The sequence below is a fragment of the Sturnira hondurensis genome, unplaced genomic scaffold, assembly GCF_014824575.4.
Source record: "Sturnira hondurensis isolate 20B ecotype Veracruz unplaced genomic scaffold, ASM1482457v3 Scaffold0006496, whole genome shotgun sequence".
NCBI classification, from domain to species: domain Eukaryota; kingdom Metazoa; phylum Chordata; class Mammalia; order Chiroptera; family Phyllostomidae; genus Sturnira; species Sturnira hondurensis.
In genome coordinates this window covers 20,359,780-20,381,376 of record NW_028079127.1, presented here as the reverse complement: position 1 = coordinate 20,381,376, position 21,597 = coordinate 20,359,780, and the positions used below count along the sequence as shown (strand labels likewise).

The window sequence follows — 21,597 nt, the reverse complement described above, 5'->3', positions numbered from 1 at the left end:
TGTCATAGAGTCATTGCTATTTCTGGTGGCCGTGTTACAGAGAAGGAAATGACAAGTGATATTGTCAGAGAGCAGACGATTTCTGTTGGGCTTCATTGGTAAGTGTATCTTTCCTGGCGAGGGATATATTGTATGCCCTTGCACACCATCTCCCAACAACTTAAAGCTGTGGTTAATTTCTTGTTGTTTTTTTTAAAGATTTTATTTATTTATCTTTAGAGGGGAAGGGAAGGAGAGAGGGAAACATCAATGTATGGTTGCCTCTCGTGTGTCCCCTGCTGGGAACTGGCCCACAACCCAGGCATGTGCCCTGACTGGGAATCGAACCATGATCCTTTGGTCTACAGGCCCATGCTCAATCCACTGAGCTACACCAGCCAGGGCTGTGGTTAATTTCATGTGTCAACCTGACTAGGCCATGGGGTACCCAGATATTTGGTCAAGCATTATTTTGGGAGTTTCCGTAAGCCTGATATTAACATTTGAATCAATAGACCTAGGTACAGCAGATTGCCCTCCTAATGCCATCCCATCAGCTGAAGGCCTGAAGAGAACAGAAACCGACTCTCCCCCAGGTAAGAGGGAATTTTCTTGTCTGACTGCCTTGAACTAAGACATCGGCTCTTCCTGGACCTTGAGCCTGCCAGCCTTCGGACAGGAACTGCACTATTGGCTCTTTTGGGTCTTAGGCCTTCAGACCTGGACAAGAATGAAACCATTAGCTCTCCTGGGTCTGCAGACCGCCAAATCACTCAGAAGCCAATTCTTTAGTAAATGTCTTTACACATACTGTACCACCCCCCGCCCTGCGTTGGTTCTGTTCCTTTGGAGAACCCTAACTAATACATATGCTCAGGCCTCCTCTCTGATTTCGAAGAACTCACACCCCAATTCCAACCATGTGTCTGCCAAATGAGTGATACGATGGCCTGGAGTCCTGCCGTGAGAGTAATCACGACACAAGGCTGCACCACAAAGTCCGATGTGATTTGTCAGCCTTTATTAACCAAAAGCGAAGCCAAACCCTAGAGTTTCCTTTTAAAAAACCCAACCTTGTTTATGGCAAACAATGACATCATCATACGTTCAATACTACAGAGCAAGGATTAATCACTTATTCTTCTGAGATTAAAACACAAGTGTAACACAGGTTAAAATAAGATTCTTCCCAGTGACTTAAAAATAACTCCAATTGAAAGACATTTCAAACACTATGTATAGAACTCAGGACCAAAACAAGACCTTAAAACATTTTTACCTTTGAGGTAGCACAATAATGCTGGATTAGATTTTTTATTACAACGAGCTGAAGAAAACAATGAGAAATCTACCTTTTGCTCAAGGTGGGTTAAATGGTTTTCTGCAAATCTCCCATGAGGTTAGTGACAATATTCTTTAAAAAAAATTTTTTTAAGTATAAAGATAGCCCTGCAGTGTGTAAAAGGAAACCCATGGGAAGGCTGCTTCCCATAAAATAGACATTAGAATCACCGAGGAACGTCAGCAGTCAAGACAGGAAGGACAAGAGGTAATTACAGTGAAAATTCGAAATGACTTGTGTCTTGGCAAGATTGGTTTACAGGTGCATGTCAAGAACAAAAATTCCATCATCAGCCAACTGAAAACAAAAGATAAAAGATGACATTCATGGGTCTCTTTTCTTCTTCTCTGTGCAAAAATGCCCTTTTGATTTTTCTAAGTGTGAGAGGGTGGTTTGTACACTTGACACGACGTGGAAATGCTGCGTGCCCGAGGGCACTCAGGGTACTCACTGACTACTCTGTCACTGTGAGCAGAGAGTCTGGGCGGTAAGAGGGCGAGCATGAACTCTCCTGGCTGGAGAACCATTTCTTGGCCACTTTGCTGCCGAGTTCACACATTAAACTGCTAAAAGAAAACCTCCACCTGGATTTCTGAGAGTCTATAACAATTATACATAAGGACTATTGACTAAGAGGTCAGAATATATGAATCCTTCCTTCAGAGAATATAACCCAAAGAGAGTGGATGTGATATACTGGGGTCAGAAGGAAGGGTAACACTGCAACTTGGACCTCACAGCTCTCAGAACATTCTCCACCATCCAAATCAATGAACGAAGAGTCACTTTCCAACACAAGCTCCACCCCGTGAGGCGCAACCATTAGTGCAGGGCTTCCATGGCACAGCACAGACACCACCGCCCCGAGTTGGACGTGGCCGCCACCTGTGACTCCCCACGCTGCACTCCGACTCGGAACACTGTCAGACTCCTGGCACTTCGGAAATGGCTATGTCCTATTTCTCTCACGCTGGTCCCTTTAGAGTCTCCCTCCTCCAAGCCAGACCCCCAAGGGGCCCTGTATGCAGTGAGAGACTAGGCCGATCATCACACATCAACCTGTAACTAGAGCGGGAGAACTTAAATCTGATGAATTCCACTCTGTAAAACACCAACCAGCAGTGAGTTGGGGGTGTCAGAGAGGGCTCTGTGAGGAGGAGGGCTGACCTGGGATGTGTGGGAGGGCAGCCTGCAGGAGTGACTCTGGCATGGAGTCCACAGCCAGCCCCGACTGATGCTGGCGCGACGGGGCACAGGTGCAAAAGGCACCTCTGCTGGGTGTACACAGAGTCCTCACATAGTCAGGGCTGGGCTTCTGTGTCACTCCTGAAGCCCAGTGTGTCCTTGTGATGTTGGCAAGGAAGCGGTGTGGTGGTTGTCAGCTCATGTGCGAGGTCTCCTTCCTTAACTTATCTGATTATAAAACACCACCACAGAAAATAATCATCTTGAATTAGCATGGGAAAAAACCCGCGGACTTTCGCAGGGCCAGAGGCCTGTTTTGGAGAACTGGTTACAACCTTTCCCAACCCCGAGAGCTGCAGTGCAGGCCGCAGAGGGCAGCCAGTCTGAGGAGTCCGTCCGCTTCACTTCACGGACGCAGAAACAAGGGAGGACTGACCGCGGCTTTGGCGAGTCGCTGCTCTGGAAATCTCTGGGCCACAGTGTCTGTGGCAAAACCAGAGGGCCTGGCTTATGTGGACTTCGGAAGGTGACCATGTGGGGTCCCATCATTATCCACCATAGGAACCGCTCAAGCCCCAGCAGGTGGTATTTTAGGGATCTATTACTCCCTAAATTTGAAAGAAATCAAATTGGAAAGGGCCTCTTGATTTAATAAAACAACTACAACATTCAAATTTATCTTTATGCAAATTTCACACTGTTCTTTGCATCACTTGTAACATCTGATTTTAAGTAATTCTGAAGAAACATAGCTAGTTAATTAAAATAATCAAAATTTTACCTGATATAATTAATAGGTTAAAAAAGTGTAAAAAGAGAAGCTAAATTACTTTCTTCTGGGATTAGCAATTGGAACCCCAAATATCCTAACATTTTAATTAGAAAGGTTTTGGTAGTAATTCTATAAAATTGTAAATGCTGCCAATTTTTGAAAACCAACCAAGAGTTAATCATTAGGATAAATGCCTGAGTCAGCTAACAAACTGATATACGTGAATATATCCAAGGGGAGTTCCTAGAGAAATATTTTTTTAATTTCAAAAAATAGCTGCTTCTTTAAAGAGTTTAAAAACTGGTGGTTCATCAGCACGGCTATGCGGTAACTCTAGGGTAGAAGAAAAGGGCCCTTTGTAGTACAGCTCTTGCCAGCGCACTGCCATCAGCCAGCAGAGGCCCTGGACACAAGGGACGGCAGGAATTCCCCGGAAAAGCACTTGGGTCAGATAAAGTGATGACACCCCCAAACCCTGGCTCCCTATAAATGGACAGCAATCCATTCCGGCAACTGCACAGAGATTAAACAAAACAGAATCTACTGAAACAAAACAAAAACCCCAAACCTCCAACCCAGAAAACCTTCCGTCTCTCTGCCACCTGAATGATGCACCAAACCCAAATTTTCTGCTCCCACGTGGGTCCCAACGATCGATCAGTGTGCTCTGGGGGTGCCGACCTGCTGGGCCCTGAGCAGGGCCATCCCTTAAGCATCACTGAGAATTTGGAGATAGCTGTCATGTGTGCTGCTTTCAGCAGACAGTGCAATGCCACAGGACCACAGACCAAGTATTTGCCACTACTTTCCAACGTAAAACTGAAGGCTACAATTGTGAACAAATGTGGACTTTCTCAAAGGACACAATTAGAGGTGATCAAAGGCTATGACGTTTCCTCCCTTGAGAAAGGTTGGGGGAGGGCATCTACAGTTACACAATAGGTTTGTGCAGACCTGTGGTGACTTCCAAAAGCAATAGTAGCAGCAAGAGAGGAAAGGAAGATGTTTACACTTTGGACTTAGTATCAGGCACTTAAATTGTTGGAGAGACATGCCATTTTGAACCAAAGATGTGAGACTGGGTTGGAATAATCATTAGAAGTAGTCTAACAATGGGCTTTCAGAAGCAAAGTGGAGGTGCGGGTTGAACCTCTACCCATCTTTTAGTGCTGACTTTCAAGTTTTCTAAATGCCCATGGCCACAACAATGGCAGCTGCGGTGGCAACGGAAGAAACAGTTCTATCCTATCTGCTTTCTGTGTGTGTTCTGTGGCTGACCGGAAGGTTCTGGTGTCACACTGAGAAGACTCTGAGGTGTGGCGCACCTACAGCCCAGGCTCGATCAGATCCATGCTGGAGCCGAACATCTTCACCAGCTGGTCCTGGTAGTGTGAGATGTTCCTCTTCATGATGTCCATGCAGGGCCCCAGAAGCCTCTCAAAGGCTTGTACATCCATAACTGCATTGTTAAAAAGACATAAGGGAGAGAATGAATTCTATATCAACAATTCAAAGTCATTCCCCTCATGCAAACCTTTTCTTAAATGTACACACTCACATTACAGGACCTTAGACTTCGGGACACTGGGAACTGGGGAAACGGAGGGACGTTTTTATGTGAACACAGCAGGACAACGTCATCTCAGTTTGAGACATTTCTGAGTCAAGCAGCACCTATCTCTCTGTCCCCAGACAACCCTGGACGCTTGCCTCCTCTCTTGACAATGCCAGGGTGCCCGTATGCCCACCTTGTTCACAGGCTAGTCAATACTCAGAAATATTTGTGAAAAGAAAATATTCACCCATTTCTGACTGCTCACACAAACTGCCCAAGCCTAAATGTAAGACTTGGTGAAATAAGCCAAGGCTTGCTGATGAGCAAAAAAATACTGAATGTTAGAAAAAAAAGTATTCAGACATAAAGAACTTTTTAAAAAAAAAGACTTTATCTATTTATTTTTTTAGAGAGAGGGGAAGGAAAAGAGAAAGGGAGGGAGAGAAACATCAATGTGTGGTTGCCTCTCACGCGCCCCCTACTGGGGACCTGGCCTGCAACCCAGGCATGTGCCCTGACTGGGAATTGAACCAGCAATCCCTCGGTTCTCAGGCCAGCACTCAATCCATTGAGCCACACCAGCCAGGGCAAGAATTTTTCTTACCTAAGCATTTGACATCTCCCACGGCATAGGCCGAAGCAGCTCTGGGTTTGTTGGTCACCAGTGCAAGCTCTCCAAAGTACTGCCCCTTATGGCAGCGGGCAATCTCGACCTCCTGGTTCGCACCGTCCTTGTTTGTTTTAGTCTAGAGCAGGGTAAGAAGATGACCCCGGCTGACTCCAGAATCACAGTTGGGCATGTCCAGCTACACACACTTAGATTCCCTTCTTAGTACACTCAACACAGTTACTTACAAAATTTACTTTGGCTAATCTCAGTGACATGGTTTAATCAGAGGAGCTGGCTTCCACTGACACTTCATCTGAGTCCTAACACCTTTCGGATAATAGCTAAATATCAAAAGGTAAGGGGCAGACCATTTTCTTTTGAAGATTATATATATTATAATATCCTTTATAGTAATACATTATAAATAATAACACAATTAACATATAACATATCACTATAAGTATCATACCATACACAACATAGTCATTGATATATAACATAATAGAATGTTATGTAATTAATAATTATTAACATATTATATATTGACATATAATACTACATATACTATATATATATATATGAGTATTCTCAGTTTGTTAGATGCTGACCTCTGTGGCATAGGGGAAATAAACATCTTTTGTTAATTCTTTCTAAATAATGTCAATGCTTTTCTTAGGTAAAGAGTAAAAATCTTGGGCTGCTACTTTCTGATCTGAGACCACGCCTTTCTTGGATAAAACTTTACAGTGGTAAGTTTTCTTTTTAGGTATTGGCTACTTCTTAAGTTAGTGGTCCCCCCACACATTTAAAAAATTTTTTTAAAGATTTTATTTATTTATCTTTAGAGGAGAAGGGAGGGAGAGAAGGAGAGAAATATCAATGTATGGTTGCCTCTCGTGAGTCCCCTGCTGGGAACTGGCCTGCAACCCAGGCATGTGCACCGACTGGGAATCAAACCGCAATTCTTTGGTTTGCAGGCCCGCACTCAATCCAATGAACTACACCAGCCAGGGCCTCCCACATATTTTTTAAAAGAAGAACTAAGTGTCTGTCCATCCCTGAAATTTGGAGGTTTAACTCTGTATTAAGAAATCAAGTAGGGTGTAACTTGTGCTTATCAGATCACTGAAAATGGTGAATAAAGTACTATATTGTATTTAATATCTAGACTTTCCTTTTTTTAAAACCAAATCCCTCTACTAAACTAAGCAGTAACTTAAGTAAAAAGTTATTTAGAGTTTATTAGTAAGAATTAGTCTGAAATCTCTAAGAGGCGCTTTATATTATGCACCTCCACTTTGCTTCTGAAAGCCCATTATCAGACTACTTCTAATGATTATTCCAACCCAGTCTCACATCTTTGGTTCAAAATGGCATGTCTCTCCAACAATTTAAGTGCCTGATACTAAGTCCAAAGTGTAAACATCTTCCTTTCCTCTCTTGCTGCTACTATTGCTTTTGGAAGTCACCACAGGTCTGCACAAACCTATTGTGTAACTGTAGATGCCCTCCCCCAACCTTTCTCAAGGGAGGAAACGTCATAGCCTTTGATCTCCTCATTTGTCCTTTGATAGATTAATTTACTGAAGACTTATTTAGAAAAATAAACAGAAGTGCCACATTAGCTTACGTGGCTTGATTCTTCCTCTGTCCACACTTCCACCCTGGCCTGTTTGCTCTTAAACCAACCTGCCCGGCTCAAGCCGAGGTGCTCGCCTCTCCCCGCAGCGCTCGCCTCTCCCCGCAGCGCTCGCCTCTCCCCGCAGCGCTCGCCTCTCCCCGCAGCGCTCGCCTCTCCCCGCAGCGCTCGCCTCTCCCCGCAGCGCTCTCTGAGACTATGGACATGCCTGTGCCTCCCTAGTCCCTTTGCTAGAACAACACCTACCGCCCTGCCACACCAACACCGAACTCCAGGGCTCCTGTAACAGTGCAAATTCTGGCTCAGCAGGTCTGGGGCAGAGCCCGAGGCTGCATTTCAGACAAACTCACCCACTCCCCCAGCGTCACGGTGCTGCTGTCCTACACACCCAACCCCATGCTGTGTGGAAATGAATACCTAAAAAATGTACAAACACGTATCAATAGTTCAGACACTGTATGTGAAAAGACACAGAAGTCTCAAACTATTGTTTTATGTGAAACAGATCTATTTTTAATTAGAAATCAAGCCGTCTTATAAGCAGTTCCTTTCTTTCCCTATTCTCAACTTTGAACCAAGATATCTTATAGAGGGTTCCGTACCAAGTTAATTTAGTTTTAGGTATAAGTATTTTAACAAATTCTGTGTTCTTTAAAAAGCTGCAGCAGAGAATTCTGGTTATGATGTATTTATGATGCATTTATGTATTTACGGCCCACTCCTGCCTCCTAGAGTCATCCGTTTTCGAGATCTCCCAATCCATCAAATGCTTAGCCACGGCGGACTCTCCCGCAGACCTCCCCTGCCGGTGCTCCACAGAGGAAGCTGCTTTCATATTCAACACCTACATGTATTGTTAATGATGTAATTACCCTATTTTTCTACTAGGGTGTTTATCTTTTTATTGATTTGTAGGCCGATATCTCTCACATCATTAATTACACAACAGAGGCAAATGCAACAGGGACAAACATAAGTGTGCTACAGTAAATCCCTGTCCGTGGACGGGCTTAAACGTGGGTCTCTGTCTCACCTACCGGTGGGGGTTGGGTACACTAAACACACCCACGTTGCTGAAAACAGTGACTTTCTGTGCATACACATGGAATAACTTGCATGATCACACACAAACTCACCTTGCTTCTAATCAAGATCTTCACTTCACCGGACTCTATAATGTAAAAGCTATCAGCTTTTTCGCCCTGAAAAGGGAAAGGAGGTCAGGTACATGTGTATTGAAGACAGACGCAGAAATAGATCATTTTGTCATTGCCTGAGCTCTGATTTGCATTTATTTTCCAACTCTACAGATCAGTCAATGGCTAACAAATTCAGAACAAAATGAGAAGATCCTGATCACAGGGGATGTCAGTCCCATACGGCCGATACATCTCTCTCCTTTCTTAACAGGGAACATCCACATTTTCTTCCATGAATACGCCCAGGCTGTGAACTCCACAGAGCACTGCTCTTCTCGCTGCTCACGTTGGAACACTGCTGAAACCTATGTCAAGGGGCCAGTAGCCAAGGCTGTTACAGACACTATCAAGGTGGCTCCTGGCTACCCCTGGGGAGTGGGGCCCAGGGGTCATCTTGATCATTAAATGCAGCCATCTGGGGGACAGCAGCGGGGTGGGGGAGCCCTGCCTGGTGAGAAAGGTGCTTTGATGTGGGTTGATGTCATCTTATGAGCCTCAGGCTTTTCTTTCGCTTGTTTAGATTTTACACCACTTAGCTGAACTAGTCATTCAGGTAATTCAACAAATAATTAAGTACTTACTCTTTACCAGCACTGTTCTACTCTAGGCACGTGATACAGGCAGTGGACAAAACAAATATCCCTACCCTTGTGAAATCTATAGTCTGGTAGCACGAACAAACTGTAAACAATCAGCATAATAATCAGTAAGTTATTTCTGTGTTGGAAGGCAGTAAGCGCTACAGGAAAAAAAGTGAGCAGACAATGTGAGATGTGGAAGGCTAGGGGAGGAGAGAGTGACAGTACCTGACAGAGAGGTGAGATTTCAGCAGAGGCTGGAAGGAGGTGCAAGTTAGGCAAGCAGAGGAGAAGCAGCTTTCAGGCGTACTTCAGACTCTGAGTCTCGCTTGTAAGCTCTGAAGCAATGACCATCTACACTGCATAATTCAATATTAATCATATGCTCTCATTCCTTCTGGGTCTTATATCTTCCGTGAGAATCTATACTTCTGAGCATTCATAAGGCCTCATACCCTCAACACCATACAGTACTCCAAGTGGGCACCATACACAGCTGAGGTTGACGTTCCTGTTGTCTAGTGCCGGGTCACCACATAATAATGACAGTTCCATGTGAGTGAGAGCCACAGCTTTATAAAGGGGTGTCTGTGGGTTTCGGTGCTGCTATGCTGGGTAGCTACCCTACACTCAGCAGAGCCAAATTACCATGAAGTTCTAGCATTACACAAATAGCTGCATGATAGGAGTTAATGAAAGATGGGGAGCCATGAAAGAAACTAAAAAATCAACACAAACGTAAAAATTTGTATTGAGCCCTGGCTGGTGTAGCTCATTGGATAGAGGACTGTGAACCAAAGGATCATGGTTGGATTCCCAGTCAGGGCATATGCTTGGGTTGTGGGCCAGTTCCCAGAAGGGGATGCATGAGAGGCAACCATACATTGATGTTTCTCTCCCTGTCTCCTTCCCTTCCCCTCTAAAGATAAATAAAATAAAATCTTTAAAAATAAAAATTTTTTAAAAATGTAATAATAAAATACTCTGAAGGGACAGCTGCTGGCCAGGGGCTGCCCAGACAGCATGTGTAGTGTGGAGGACATGCAGAAACAGGCTGAGGCGCATGCTAGGATCCCCCCGCCCCCCCTGCCATAGGCAGTGGCTTCTATTCTTTCTGCTGCATCTGGGCCCCAGCTAGACATCAGTATTATGCAAAGGCACCCGCCCTCAGGCATAATGCACATGTAAAGAACAACGGGGCTGCAGAAACAAGCTCGTGGCATGTTGGTGCTAAAAAGTAACAAGTCAGAGCACAGATGTCCAAGGGGACTTACAGTAGAAATCTCTTAAGTGCTGAGGATCATCATTGATCTTCAGAGACGTAGGGAAATTTCTAGTTTTCAAATGCCCATAATGTAAAAGAAAGGCTGAAAAGTAAAGAGCTAAGCATCTAACTCAAGAGAATAGAAAAAACATTATAAAAAGTAGCAGAGAGGAAATAAGGTAAAGACAGAAAGTAATAAAACAGAAAACAAATATCCAATAGAATTAAAAAGAAGAAGTTGGTTCTTCAAAAAAACCTCAAAGAATCACCCAGACTGGTGTGGCTAAGTGGGTTGGGCATCAGCCCACAAAGCAAAAGGTTAGCGGCTCAATTCCCGGTCAGGGCACATGCCTGGGTTGCAGGCCAGGTCCCTGGCTGGGGGCGTGTGAGAGGCAACCAATCTGTATCTCTCATACATCAATGTTTCTCTCCCTCTCTTTCTCCCCTCTAAAAATAAATAAATAAAATCTCAAATAAAAAATGATAAGACAATAGGAACATCATTCTAGATGCTGTATATATTTAAAAGACATTAATAGGAACACTATGACAAAATTTATGTCAATAACACTGCATGTTAGGAGATGAATAAATCCCTAAAAAAGACATCTTACCAAAACACTCCAAAGATGAAATATATTATAGAATTATATACCTGAAAGCTATATAATTTTATTAACCAACATCACCCTGATATATTCAATTAAAAAATGAAATAAAAAATCTAAATAGTTTAACAATTCAAATAATCTGTAGTCAAAATCTTCCCACAAAGGAAAAACTGGTTCCATTAAATATCCAAAAAAACTCTAAATTTTTAAAAAGATTTTATTTATTTATTTTTTAGAGAGGGGCTGGGAGAAAGAGAGGGAGAGAAACATGAATGTGTGGTTGCCTCTCACACGCCCCCTGCTGGGCACCTGGCCCATAACCCAGGCATGTGCCCTGACTGGCAATCAAACCACTGACCTTGGATCCACTGGCTGGCACTCAATGCATCGTGCCACACCATCCAGGGGGGGAATCTCTGATCTTATACAAACTCTTCAGTTACTAGAAAGAGGAGTGAATTCCAACTTACATGATGAATTAACATTATCTTGATATCAAAATCTGACAAAGCTACTTATAAAATGGAAAAGTATATATAAGCCTCACTTGGGAACATAGATATAAAATCTTTTTTAATAAAGATTTTACTTATTTATTTTTTAGAGAGAGTAAGGGAGAGAGAAAGAAAGGGAAAGAAACATAAATGTGTGTTTGCCTATCATGTAGTCCCCAGTGGGGAACTGGACCACAACCCAGGCGTGTGCCCTGACTGGGAATCGAACTGGTGACTCTTTGATTCACAGGCTGGTACTCAACCACTTAGTCACACCAGTCAGGGCATGTGACTGGTGTGTTTGTTTGTTTTTAAAGAAACCTTTAACTCATAGTGTATACATTTCTGCATTGCTCAAATATTACTTTTTTAGTTTTTAAAAAAGATTTTATTTATTTTTAGAGAGGAGAAGGGACAGAGAAAGAGAGGCAGAGAAACATCAATGTGTGGTTGCTCCTTGTGTGCCCCCTACTGGGGACTTGGCCTGTAACGCAGGCAGGTGCCCTAGACTGGGAATCGAACTGGTGACCCTCTGGTTCACAGACCAGCACTCAATCCACTGAGCCACACCAGCCAGGGGTAGATATAAAATCTTAAACAAAATACTAGCAAACTGAATTTACCAATATATAAAAAGGATACTATATAATAGCCAAGTTGGTTTATCTTATGTCAGCAACAAAAGGTAGTTTTAACATTTGAAAACCAAATCAACGTAATCACTTATGTGTTGCTTGTAATAGCTAAAAACTAGAAATATCCTAAATATCTATCAGCGGTGCAAAGGCAAAGAATTTGTTTATATTCATATACTAGAATACTACATAGCAACACCCGCCCCAATAAACTACAGTTGCATACAATGTGAATGAACATTGAGCAATAAAAGCAAGATGTAAATAAAACATATACTTTCTAATTCCAGTGAAAGAAATTTAAAAAAAGTAAACCTTGGCCATATTGTTTAAGGTTACAAACAAGCGGTAAGAACTATAAAGAGAAGCAAGCGTGTGACTGCCATGCAAGTCGGGGCAGGCCAGCAGGAGGCCTGTGGCTGAGAAGGAACTTGTGAGGGTTGGGCCACTTCTGAGGTGCGAGAGCATTTCTCTGAAAATATCAAGGAAAGAAACTTCTAGATTAAGAATAAATTGAACTTTATAGGCTAAGATTAAATTTCTCTCCAGAGGGGTTCAACTAAGTTATTCTCCTATTAACAGTGAATAAAAGTTCTTGCTGCATCACTTAAAATTGTCAGATTGCAAAAAAAAAACAAACAGGTCATGCCCTGGCTGGTATGACTTGGTGGATTGAGTGCCAGCCTGTGAACCAAAGGGTTGCCAGTTCAATTCCCGGTCAGGGCACATGCCTGGGTTGTGGGCCAGGTCCCCAGTGGGGGATGCTAGAGAGGCAACCACACACTGATGTTTCTCTCCTTCCCTTTTTCCCTCCCTTCTCCTCTCTTTAAAAATAAATAAAATGTGCCCTGGCTGGTGTAGCTCAGTAGATTGAGCGCGGGCCTGTGAACCACACGATCACAGTTCGATTCCCAGTTAGGGCACATGCCTGGGTTGCAGGCCAGTTCCCTGCAGGGGACACATGGGAGGCAACCATACATTGATGTTTCTCTCTCTTTCTCCTTCTCTTCCCCTCTAAAGATAAATAAATAAAATCTTAAAAATTAAAAAAAAATCTTAAAAAAAAAAAAGGTCACATTCCTACTTTTGAACAAAGTAATATGTATGAAAATGGTTCCTAAATGTGGTTTTTAATTTACATTTCCTTTTTTTAAAAAAAGATTTTATTTATTCATTTTTAGAGAGTGGGGAAGAGAAGGAGAGAAATATCAATGTGTAGTCACCCCTCACACACCCTGTACTGGGAATCTGGCCACGACCCAGGCATGTGCCCTGACTGGGGATTGAACTGGCGACCCTTTGATTCGCAGCCCACACTCACTGCATTTCCTTGATTACTCAATGAAGCTGAAGCCAACTTCATTAAAAAATTTTTTTTTAATTTATTTTTAGAGAGAGAGGAAGGTAGAGAGAAAGAGAGGGAAAGAAACATCGATCGGATGCCTCTCATATATATGTGCCCCAATGTGGGACCAAACCTGCGACCCAGGCACATGTCCTGACCAGGAATCCAACAGACAACCTTTAGCTTTGTGGGATGATGCCTAACTCACTAAGCTACACCAGTCAGGGCACCAATTAATTTTTCATTGATGCCAGAACTATGCTTTGGAAATAGAACACTCATGTCATTGTTCCTCTCAAAACCATTTGGAATTGCTTGAGAACCCTGGTCTAGAGATACCATCAAAAGGCATCTATAATAAGTATATTAATTTGTATCCATTTTGTACCACTAGCCAGAACTCCTGTCTTCAAGAGCAGACACACTGGAAAACACTGTGGCTTCTCATACCTCTTTACAAACCTCCTGAAGGCCTGGGGCTTTCAGGATACAGTTGCTTTGGAGACTGAAGATTCTGGTTTGTGTTAGATTAGCCAAGAATCTACCTCTGTGCCAAACACAGAGAGAAGGTAAGAGGCACAACTGTTTGACCTTCCCCAGGTTTAAACAGCCACGAATGAAGCTTGCTCAGGGTCAAAAGAAAATGACACCCAAAAGAACAAGCACTAGGAACCACGGAAAGGGGCATGAAGGCAACAGATCGGCACGTCAGGGAGACGAACATCAGAGAGCTCCAGGAAACCCTGCAGGAAGTGTGTCCTAGTGTCTGCAAACACGAGCTCCTCAGAGTGAGAGGACAAATGACGCATGAGTCCTTCAGGAGGTGACTCCCCACCCCTCACCTGAGTGATTATGCGATCTCCATCCTTATAGATCTTCTCTCCAATTACATCCACAATCTTCATTCGTTCTGACACCTGAAACAATAGACACACTCACAAATGATAAGGAAAACACTGCAACCAGAAGTTACAAATAACATCTATACAACAAAGAACTAGATTAGAATACTCTGATTTGAAAACCTAACAATAGAATTGTTTTTAATTAAAGTTTTTTAAATTTATTGATCATGGGGGGAGAGAGAGACACTGATTTCTTTTTCTACATATTTATACATTCAATGGTTGCTTCTTGTATGTGCCCTGACTGGAGATCGAACCTGTAACCCTGGACTATCAGGATGATGCTCTAACCAACTGAGCTACCAGCCAGGGCAAAAGGATAGTTTTAATAGCTTTCCTACTCTTTTTTTTTAATCCTCACCCAAGGGCATGTTTACTGATTTTAGACAGACAGGAAGAAGAGGGGGGAGAGAGAAATACTGATATGAGAAAGACACATTGATCGGTTGCCTGTGTATGTGCCTCAAACCCGAAACCTAGGTGTATATGCCTGATCGGGGATCAAACCCACAACCTTTGGTGTACGGCACAACACTCCAATGGACTGAGCCACCCTACCAGGGCTTAAGAGCTTTCCTTAAATCTGCGTAAACAGAGTCTTATTTAAATAGACTTTACCTCTAGTGATTTAAGAAGGGGCACAGATTCGATAAATGATTCAAACATCTTCCGCTTTTTTGCATTGTTTTTCACTATGATTCTTCTAAAAGTCACACGGTCCTACAAGAAAGAACATGAAAACCCTGGTAAATGTGTATGTACAAGAATACCTATGGTTTAACTAATTGGACACAGTATTAGAGGGCTATGAAAGGTACTAAGTCAGATATTTCAATCTAAGCCTTCACTTGGAGGAAAGGACTACAGCCTGGGCCAGACAGATGTCTACAAATTGTGGCTTGCTAAGTAGTACTCAATGGGTGCCACTTATGGGCCATAAACAGAATATAAAATGAAAAACTTCCAATTAAACATGTGTGAGCTTACAATCACTGTTCAATGTAAAAAGATGCACCCTCAGAAAAAGAACATAAAACAATTCGATTTTTTTGCCCTCAAGGACATCACAATCTCAATGAGGAGACAATACAAGATATATGGAAATAAAAACATTTCTAATTCAAGGTGGCATCTGCAATGTACTAGATGAACCACAGAGACAGAATAAGTGCCACAAGAATTCCAAGGAGGGAGAGAGATTTCACAGTAGGTTGGAATGACCCAGGCTAAGGTTTTTTTTTTAAAAAACATACAAGATTTAATTTTTTTAGATTTTATTTGTTTTTAGACAGAGGGGAAGGGAGGGAGAAAGAGAGGGAGAGAAACATCCAATATGTGGTTGCCTCTTCCTTGCTCCGGACTGGGGACCTGGCCTGCAACCCAGGCCTGGGCCCTGACTGGGAATCGAACCAGGGACCCTTTGCTTCATAGTCCAGCACTCAAACAGAAAAACATCCACCTGTCTCATAAAAACATCAAACAGAAAATGTAATAAGAGCTGACATGACTGCAGGGTCACAAGACCCAGTTGTCCTGTAACTTAGAATAAACGGTACTGACAAATCATCTTATTTATTTAAAGATTTTACTTATTTATTATTAGAGAGAGGGGAAGACAGAAAGACAGGGAGGGAAACACCAATGTGAGAGATAAACGTCAGTCAGTCGCCTCTCGCACGTCTCCAACCAGGCACCTGGCCCTGCAACCCAGGCAAGTGCCCTGATGGGAATGGATCCGGTGACCTTTCCGTTTGTGGGACGGTGCCCAACCCACTGAGCCACACCAGCCAGGGCCCTCCACCACGTCTTTCAAATAACTGTCTATAAAATAGTGTTAATCAGTAGCCAAAGGACAGAGACTCAGGAGTAAAGGGAATGAATACTGTGCCATGCGAGGGGAACCGTTTCCCCAACTCACCAGTCCCCAGAGGGAGCCTTCCGAAGTGGCAATAATGGTGGCAGCTCTCGGGGTGTTGTACATCAGAGCGAGTTCTCCAAAACTTCCACGGTTGTCGTACTGACCAACAGAGCGAGTCTGATTATCTTTTGTTACTAAAATATCGTAAGTTCCCCTGAAAGTGTAACAATAAACAATTTCATTTATTAATTGCAGCAGTAAAGTTAAGAACTGGCAAGTGGTATATAAATAGAAAGTATACAGGATAGAAAACACTGTTATATGGTATTCCCAACAGATTTATGCATTTGGACTTTGTATTCTGTGACACTGCTACATCCAATTATTAGTTCTAGTAGCTTTTTTTAGCACTGTTAGGATTTTCTAAAGCAGGGGAGTCAAACTCATTTTCACCGGGTGCCACATCAGCCTTGTGGTTGCCTTCAAAGGGCTGAAATAATTTTAGGACTGTATAAATGTAACTACTCTACTTCACTGTTAAGGAGTTGAAATTACATTTGGCCTTTGAAGGCAACCTCGAGGCTGACGTGGCCCTTGGTGAAAATGAGTGTGACACCCCTGCTCTAGAGGGTCATGAGATCTGCAAAGAGAGTTTTACTTCTTACTTTCCGATCTGTATGCCCTCCTGCCCACCTTCCCTTCTTCTTTTCCTTGTCCTTCTTTGCCCTACTGCACTGGCTAGGAACCTACACACAATGTTAAACAGAAGTAGTGAGAGCAGACATCCTTGTCTTATTCCTGATCTTAAAGGGAAAACATTCAATTTTTCACCATAACTATGATGTTAGCTGTAGGTTTTTAAAAATGCCTTTAATTAGTTTGGAGAAAAGTCCCTCTGTCCCTAGTTTGTGGAGAGTTTTTATGAAGAAAAGGTGCTGAATTCTGTCAAATGCTTTTCCTGCAGTTATTTAAATGAGTGTAAAGTTTTGTTGTGTAGTCTGCTGAAAACTAGGATGCAGACTTGATTAAAATAAAAAAGTAACATTTGTACCTACTGATTGATAATGAAATTCAGAACTGACGAGCAGTTGGAGAAACAGGCGCTCTCCATACACCACTTGAGGCAAATGTAAACCCTTCCAAGTTTCTCCAAGATAATTAACATACAGCAAATTCCTTAAAGAGGCCCTCTGACACAGCGATTGCATTTCTAATTGGCATTCTAAAGGAGATAATCAAAGATACTGAAAATGATTTAACTATAAGGATGCTCACCAGGTAATATCTATAATAGCACAGATTACAATTTAACAAGAAGGAATAGGTCAAATGCGTATCTATATCCACATTATACAGTCAACATAAGACAGAAAACGCTGCATCTCATGGCAAACTACTTAAAATGGATTTTGAAATCAGGCCACATAACAATGTATGACACAACGTAAAAAAGTACAGACATGTAAAGGTAATAAGCAGTCAACTCCATTTTTGATGTTTGACTGTAACAGTTTTCCAAGCCACCTTCCTCTTCCATCTCTCATCCAGGAAACCTGATAAGCAAGCCTCTTGCCCCCACGATGGTGCTGATGGGACATTCAGACAACACAAGTACCAGCCCGAATGTACCCCAGTCCCACCTTCTAAACACCGTGAAGTTCCAGGTCAGTCACCCCTCCCTACCGTCATTTACTGGGAGCTTGACTTGCTCTCCCTAAAAAGCCTCATTATGTGAGTACGAAACCTTTTTATTCCCTTAGTGAGTTTGGTATCATCAGTCAAAGCATCTGAACCAAATTTGGGGTAATAGATTTAACCTCAATAGTAAAACATAGGGGGAAAATTGATACACTCTGGTAATGAAATTATGGCCAGATCACTATCTTTCCAGTTTTCTTTTTTAAAAAAGATTTTATTTATTTATTTTTAGAAAGGGGAAGGGAGGGAGAACAGGAGACAAAACATCAATCAGTTGCCTCTCACCGCCCCCCCCCCCCAACTGGGGACCTGGCTTGAAACCCAGGCAGGCGCCCTGAGCAGCAATCAAACTGGTGACCTTTCATTTCACAGGAATCAGCTTGGGCCACTGAGCCGCACCAGCCAGGGCTCCTGTTTTTATTTTAATTCTCTATATTTCCTATTAAGAGCCTCTGCTTGTCTGATAAAATCACTAAGTACGGTATGTTACACAGGAAGCAGTAATTAAAATAAACCTCTAAAGTATCAGGTTATGTTGCACCAACTCTGCTCTTAAAAGAGCTCACCACTCAACAGGAAGCGGACCTGTACTAGACCTGGTAGACAAGGCAAAAGTAATGAGGCCATGACTGAGAAACGGAATTCAGAGTCAGTCCTCCTGGAGACACTAGTTACTGAATTTGGGGAACGACATGAGCCATTTCAGGTCAAAGGTCAGCTGCAAAGCAGTCTTTCTTAACCCCTCCCACTCAAGTCCTCTTCCAAATAACAGGACATATTTTATCATTGTTGTCCCCACCACATCCATTTATAATTAACAATTACAGTTATTGGATTACTTATCCTTAAATGGATAAGTAATAATTATTTATTGAAGGGACTGTCTCTAGAACAGATGAACTTTTTGAGGTCAGGAACCATATCTTTTTACTTAAATGATAGTCTTTCCAATGTGTTAATTACTTTCACAGCGTACAAAAGATAATCCCTCTCACTCACACATGTAACACATCATCCCCTTTGTAGACAGGCATTTCAACCTTTAAGCTACGGATATGTGCAGGTGGACGCTTAGTTCCCAAACTGCAGGCCCACTGGGACTCCTGAGTCAGTGGGCGAGCACATGGCAGAGCAAGGGGGAAAGGCGGCTGCTGGACGTGGGAATGTAGCTTAGAAGATTATTATTTGTACTGTCTTTACTCCTTAAATAAAACATTTCTTCTAGCTGCAACACTGTCACAGATATCAAGAGTCCAAAGGTTATTCAAGGAGTGAGAACATTTTTTGTGCAAGAATCTGAACAAGCAAAGGCCTGACAAGAAAGGGAACCACATGAATCTGTTATAGTTATTTGGCAGAGATTAAAAGAATCTTGAAAATTAGGGAAGCAATTGGAAAAATTTGAATAAGTCTGTAGAGGAGATGACAGTACAGTATAAATGTTAATTTCTGATTTTTAAAATTGTTCTGTGCTTATGTAAAAGAATGTCCTATTTTTAGGAAATATACACTGAAGTATTCGGTAGTAAAAGGGCATTGTAATTGCAACGTACCCTCAAACAATAAAGCAATGCGGTAAAATGCTAACCTGGGGAACTAGGTTTATGAGAATTTTTTTGTGTTATCTGTGTAACATTTCTGTAACTCTGAAATACTTCAAAAGAAAAAGTTTCCTTGATGTAAATGCAAAGCACTTTTTCCTGACTAAACTTGTAGATGTAGATTTAACAATATAATTCAACAATAAAAAGTAATTAACCTCTAAAAAAATAAATAAATATGGAAGTTACTGGGTAAGGCAACATCATACTGATCTTAAACTCTGGTTTGGGTACCCCTTTCAGCAGGGGTCATAGGAGGCCCCCAGATGACACTGACAGCTCCAGATGTTAGGGCACATGGAGGCGAGCAGGTCAAACCCACATATTTCGTATTTTCCCACATGGCTTATTCCTGGAACAGAGGCAGAGGTTGAGGCGGTGTCTTCCCATGTAAAATGAGGCTGGGATTGAAAGATTTGTATGGTAACAGAATCACAGCCATTCTTCAGGAATCAATTCCCCTGAACACTGACAACAGCTTTATAACGCACACCTTGCCTAACTGTAAAGGAGACTTCCCACTGGAGATAGTGGCAACCCAAGCGTGGGGAGTACTGAGGACTCAGGCCCGCAGCAGAAAGGGGCAGGCTGTGGAAGGAGACGGGTAAGCTCTGGGAAGCTCGTTCATCTGCCTATGTCCTCTCGGGACTGAACAAAGCAGAGCGTGGAGCACCTGTCCTACACACGAGTCACAGTTCAGTGTGGCTGCCCACCCGCAGAGCTCCATCTCCTACCGTTCAATGACATAAAAGTTGTCTCCATCATCTCCTTGGTCAATAACATGCTCATCCACTTTGACTGCCCTTTCGAACATGGCATCGAGGACTTGAGAAAGCTGTTCCTGCGGAGTAAACAAAGGAGAAAACATGGCTTTCACATCTGCTGGGAAAAAATGACTATACTTATCTCAGTTTGTGACTATACAGCGGAAGCCCCAAATCAGACCATTCCCCATAACCAAGCAGAGACTTAAGGACTACTGAAACAGTGCTTTCCTGTAACAATTCAGCTTTGCACCTCTACGCACACCACTGGGACGCTGAGTTTTTCTGAGGCAGCACTGTTTTGAAAAAGTGTTCCATAATTTAAGCAAACATAGGTATCTAAATCATGGTGCTCATTCTCTCAACCAACCCATGTGCCTGCCACCAGCCCTGATGCTCCACTGTGTCCCGTCTAAACCATACGATGTCACCTTCCTCTAGGTATTAATTTAACAGGATTATCAGATCTAAGGGGCTGGGATAGTATTGGAGGTTACCTTTTGGAGTATTGCAACTGCTCTAACTAGCCAAGCACATCACTTCACCTCTCTCACTTCTTTTCATATGTATAAAGAGGCTTAATAAATAGTGAGGAAAGTATTACATAACAAGTACTCAGTAAATGAGATCTATTATCAGATAGCTAACACTGCTTCAATCATTTCTATACAAACACGTACAATTGCTTACTCACCATTACCTGCCATAACCAGAAGGTAACTATCAATAAGTATAATGAAAACAAAACAATGCTATTCAATTCTAACAAAACATTGGTCTTAGACCAGGGCCTCTGTCAGGCAGTGACCACAAGAATACCAGCTTCGGCCCTGGCTGGTGTGGCTCAGTGGACTGAGTGCCGCCTGTGAACCAAGGTTACTGGTTTGACTCCCAGTCAGGACCCATGCCTGGGTTGCAGGCAAGGTCCCCAGTAGGAGGCACTCAAGAGGCAACCACAAATTGCTGTTTCCCTCCCTTTCTTTCTCCCTCCCTTCCCCTCTCTAAAAATGAATAAATAAAATCTTAAAAAAAAAAACAGCTTCAACTCAAAGAAAGACTTTTTCTTTGGAGGAATGTGGGTTGTAGACTTGGCCAGGACATAATTTTATTGGTGGATAATTTCATGTGATTTAGTGTTCTGTCAGTGTGACTATGCTACCTAAAATAACCGAGTATCACCAAAAAACATCACTTTCGTTCTACAGTTCCACATATGTTGAATACTATACAGGCTGACAAATATAAAAAGGAAGGCTCACTACTCATGCCATCCACATTCATGTGGAATGTTAGCCCAGTGTTGCCATCTCGTGTTAAAATAAAGTCATGCTGCCCTGGCTGGTGTAGCTCAGTGGATTGAGCGCAAGCCTGTGAACCAGACGATTGCGGTTCGATTCCCAGTCAGGGCACATGCCTGCGTTGCAGGCCAGTTCCCAGGAGGGGACTCATGAGAGGCAACCATACATTGATATCTCTCTCCCTCTCTCCTTTCCTTCCCCTCTAAAGATAAAAAAAATAAAAATCTTTAAAAAAAATAAAAATAAAACATAAAATAAAGTCATG

The 21,597-nt window shown here is 42.5% G+C and overlaps 1 protein-coding gene across 1 annotated transcript in view; it reads right to left on the bottom strand.

The window, feature by feature from the left end:
* Window positions 1–973: 973 nt before the first annotated feature.
* Window positions 974–21,597, bottom strand: part of PRKAR2A (protein kinase cAMP-dependent type II regulatory subunit alpha) — a 51,072-nt gene continuing 30,448 nt past the window's right edge. Inside the window, exons 5-11 of the mRNA XM_037049789.1 lie at window positions 20,005–20,111; window positions 16,032–16,185; window positions 14,732–14,833; window positions 14,051–14,125; window positions 8,219–8,284; window positions 5,438–5,579; window positions 974–4,737 (exon numbers count right to left, since the gene is read on the bottom strand). Coding sequence (XP_036905684.1) covers window positions 4,604–4,737; window positions 5,438–5,579; window positions 8,219–8,284; window positions 14,051–14,125; window positions 14,732–14,833; window positions 16,032–16,185; window positions 20,005–20,111 — 780 coding nt within the window. The 3' untranslated portion in view covers window positions 974–4,603. The remainder of the gene's footprint in view (window positions 4,738–5,437; window positions 5,580–8,218; window positions 8,285–14,050; window positions 14,126–14,731; window positions 14,834–16,031; window positions 16,186–20,004; window positions 20,112–21,597) is intronic.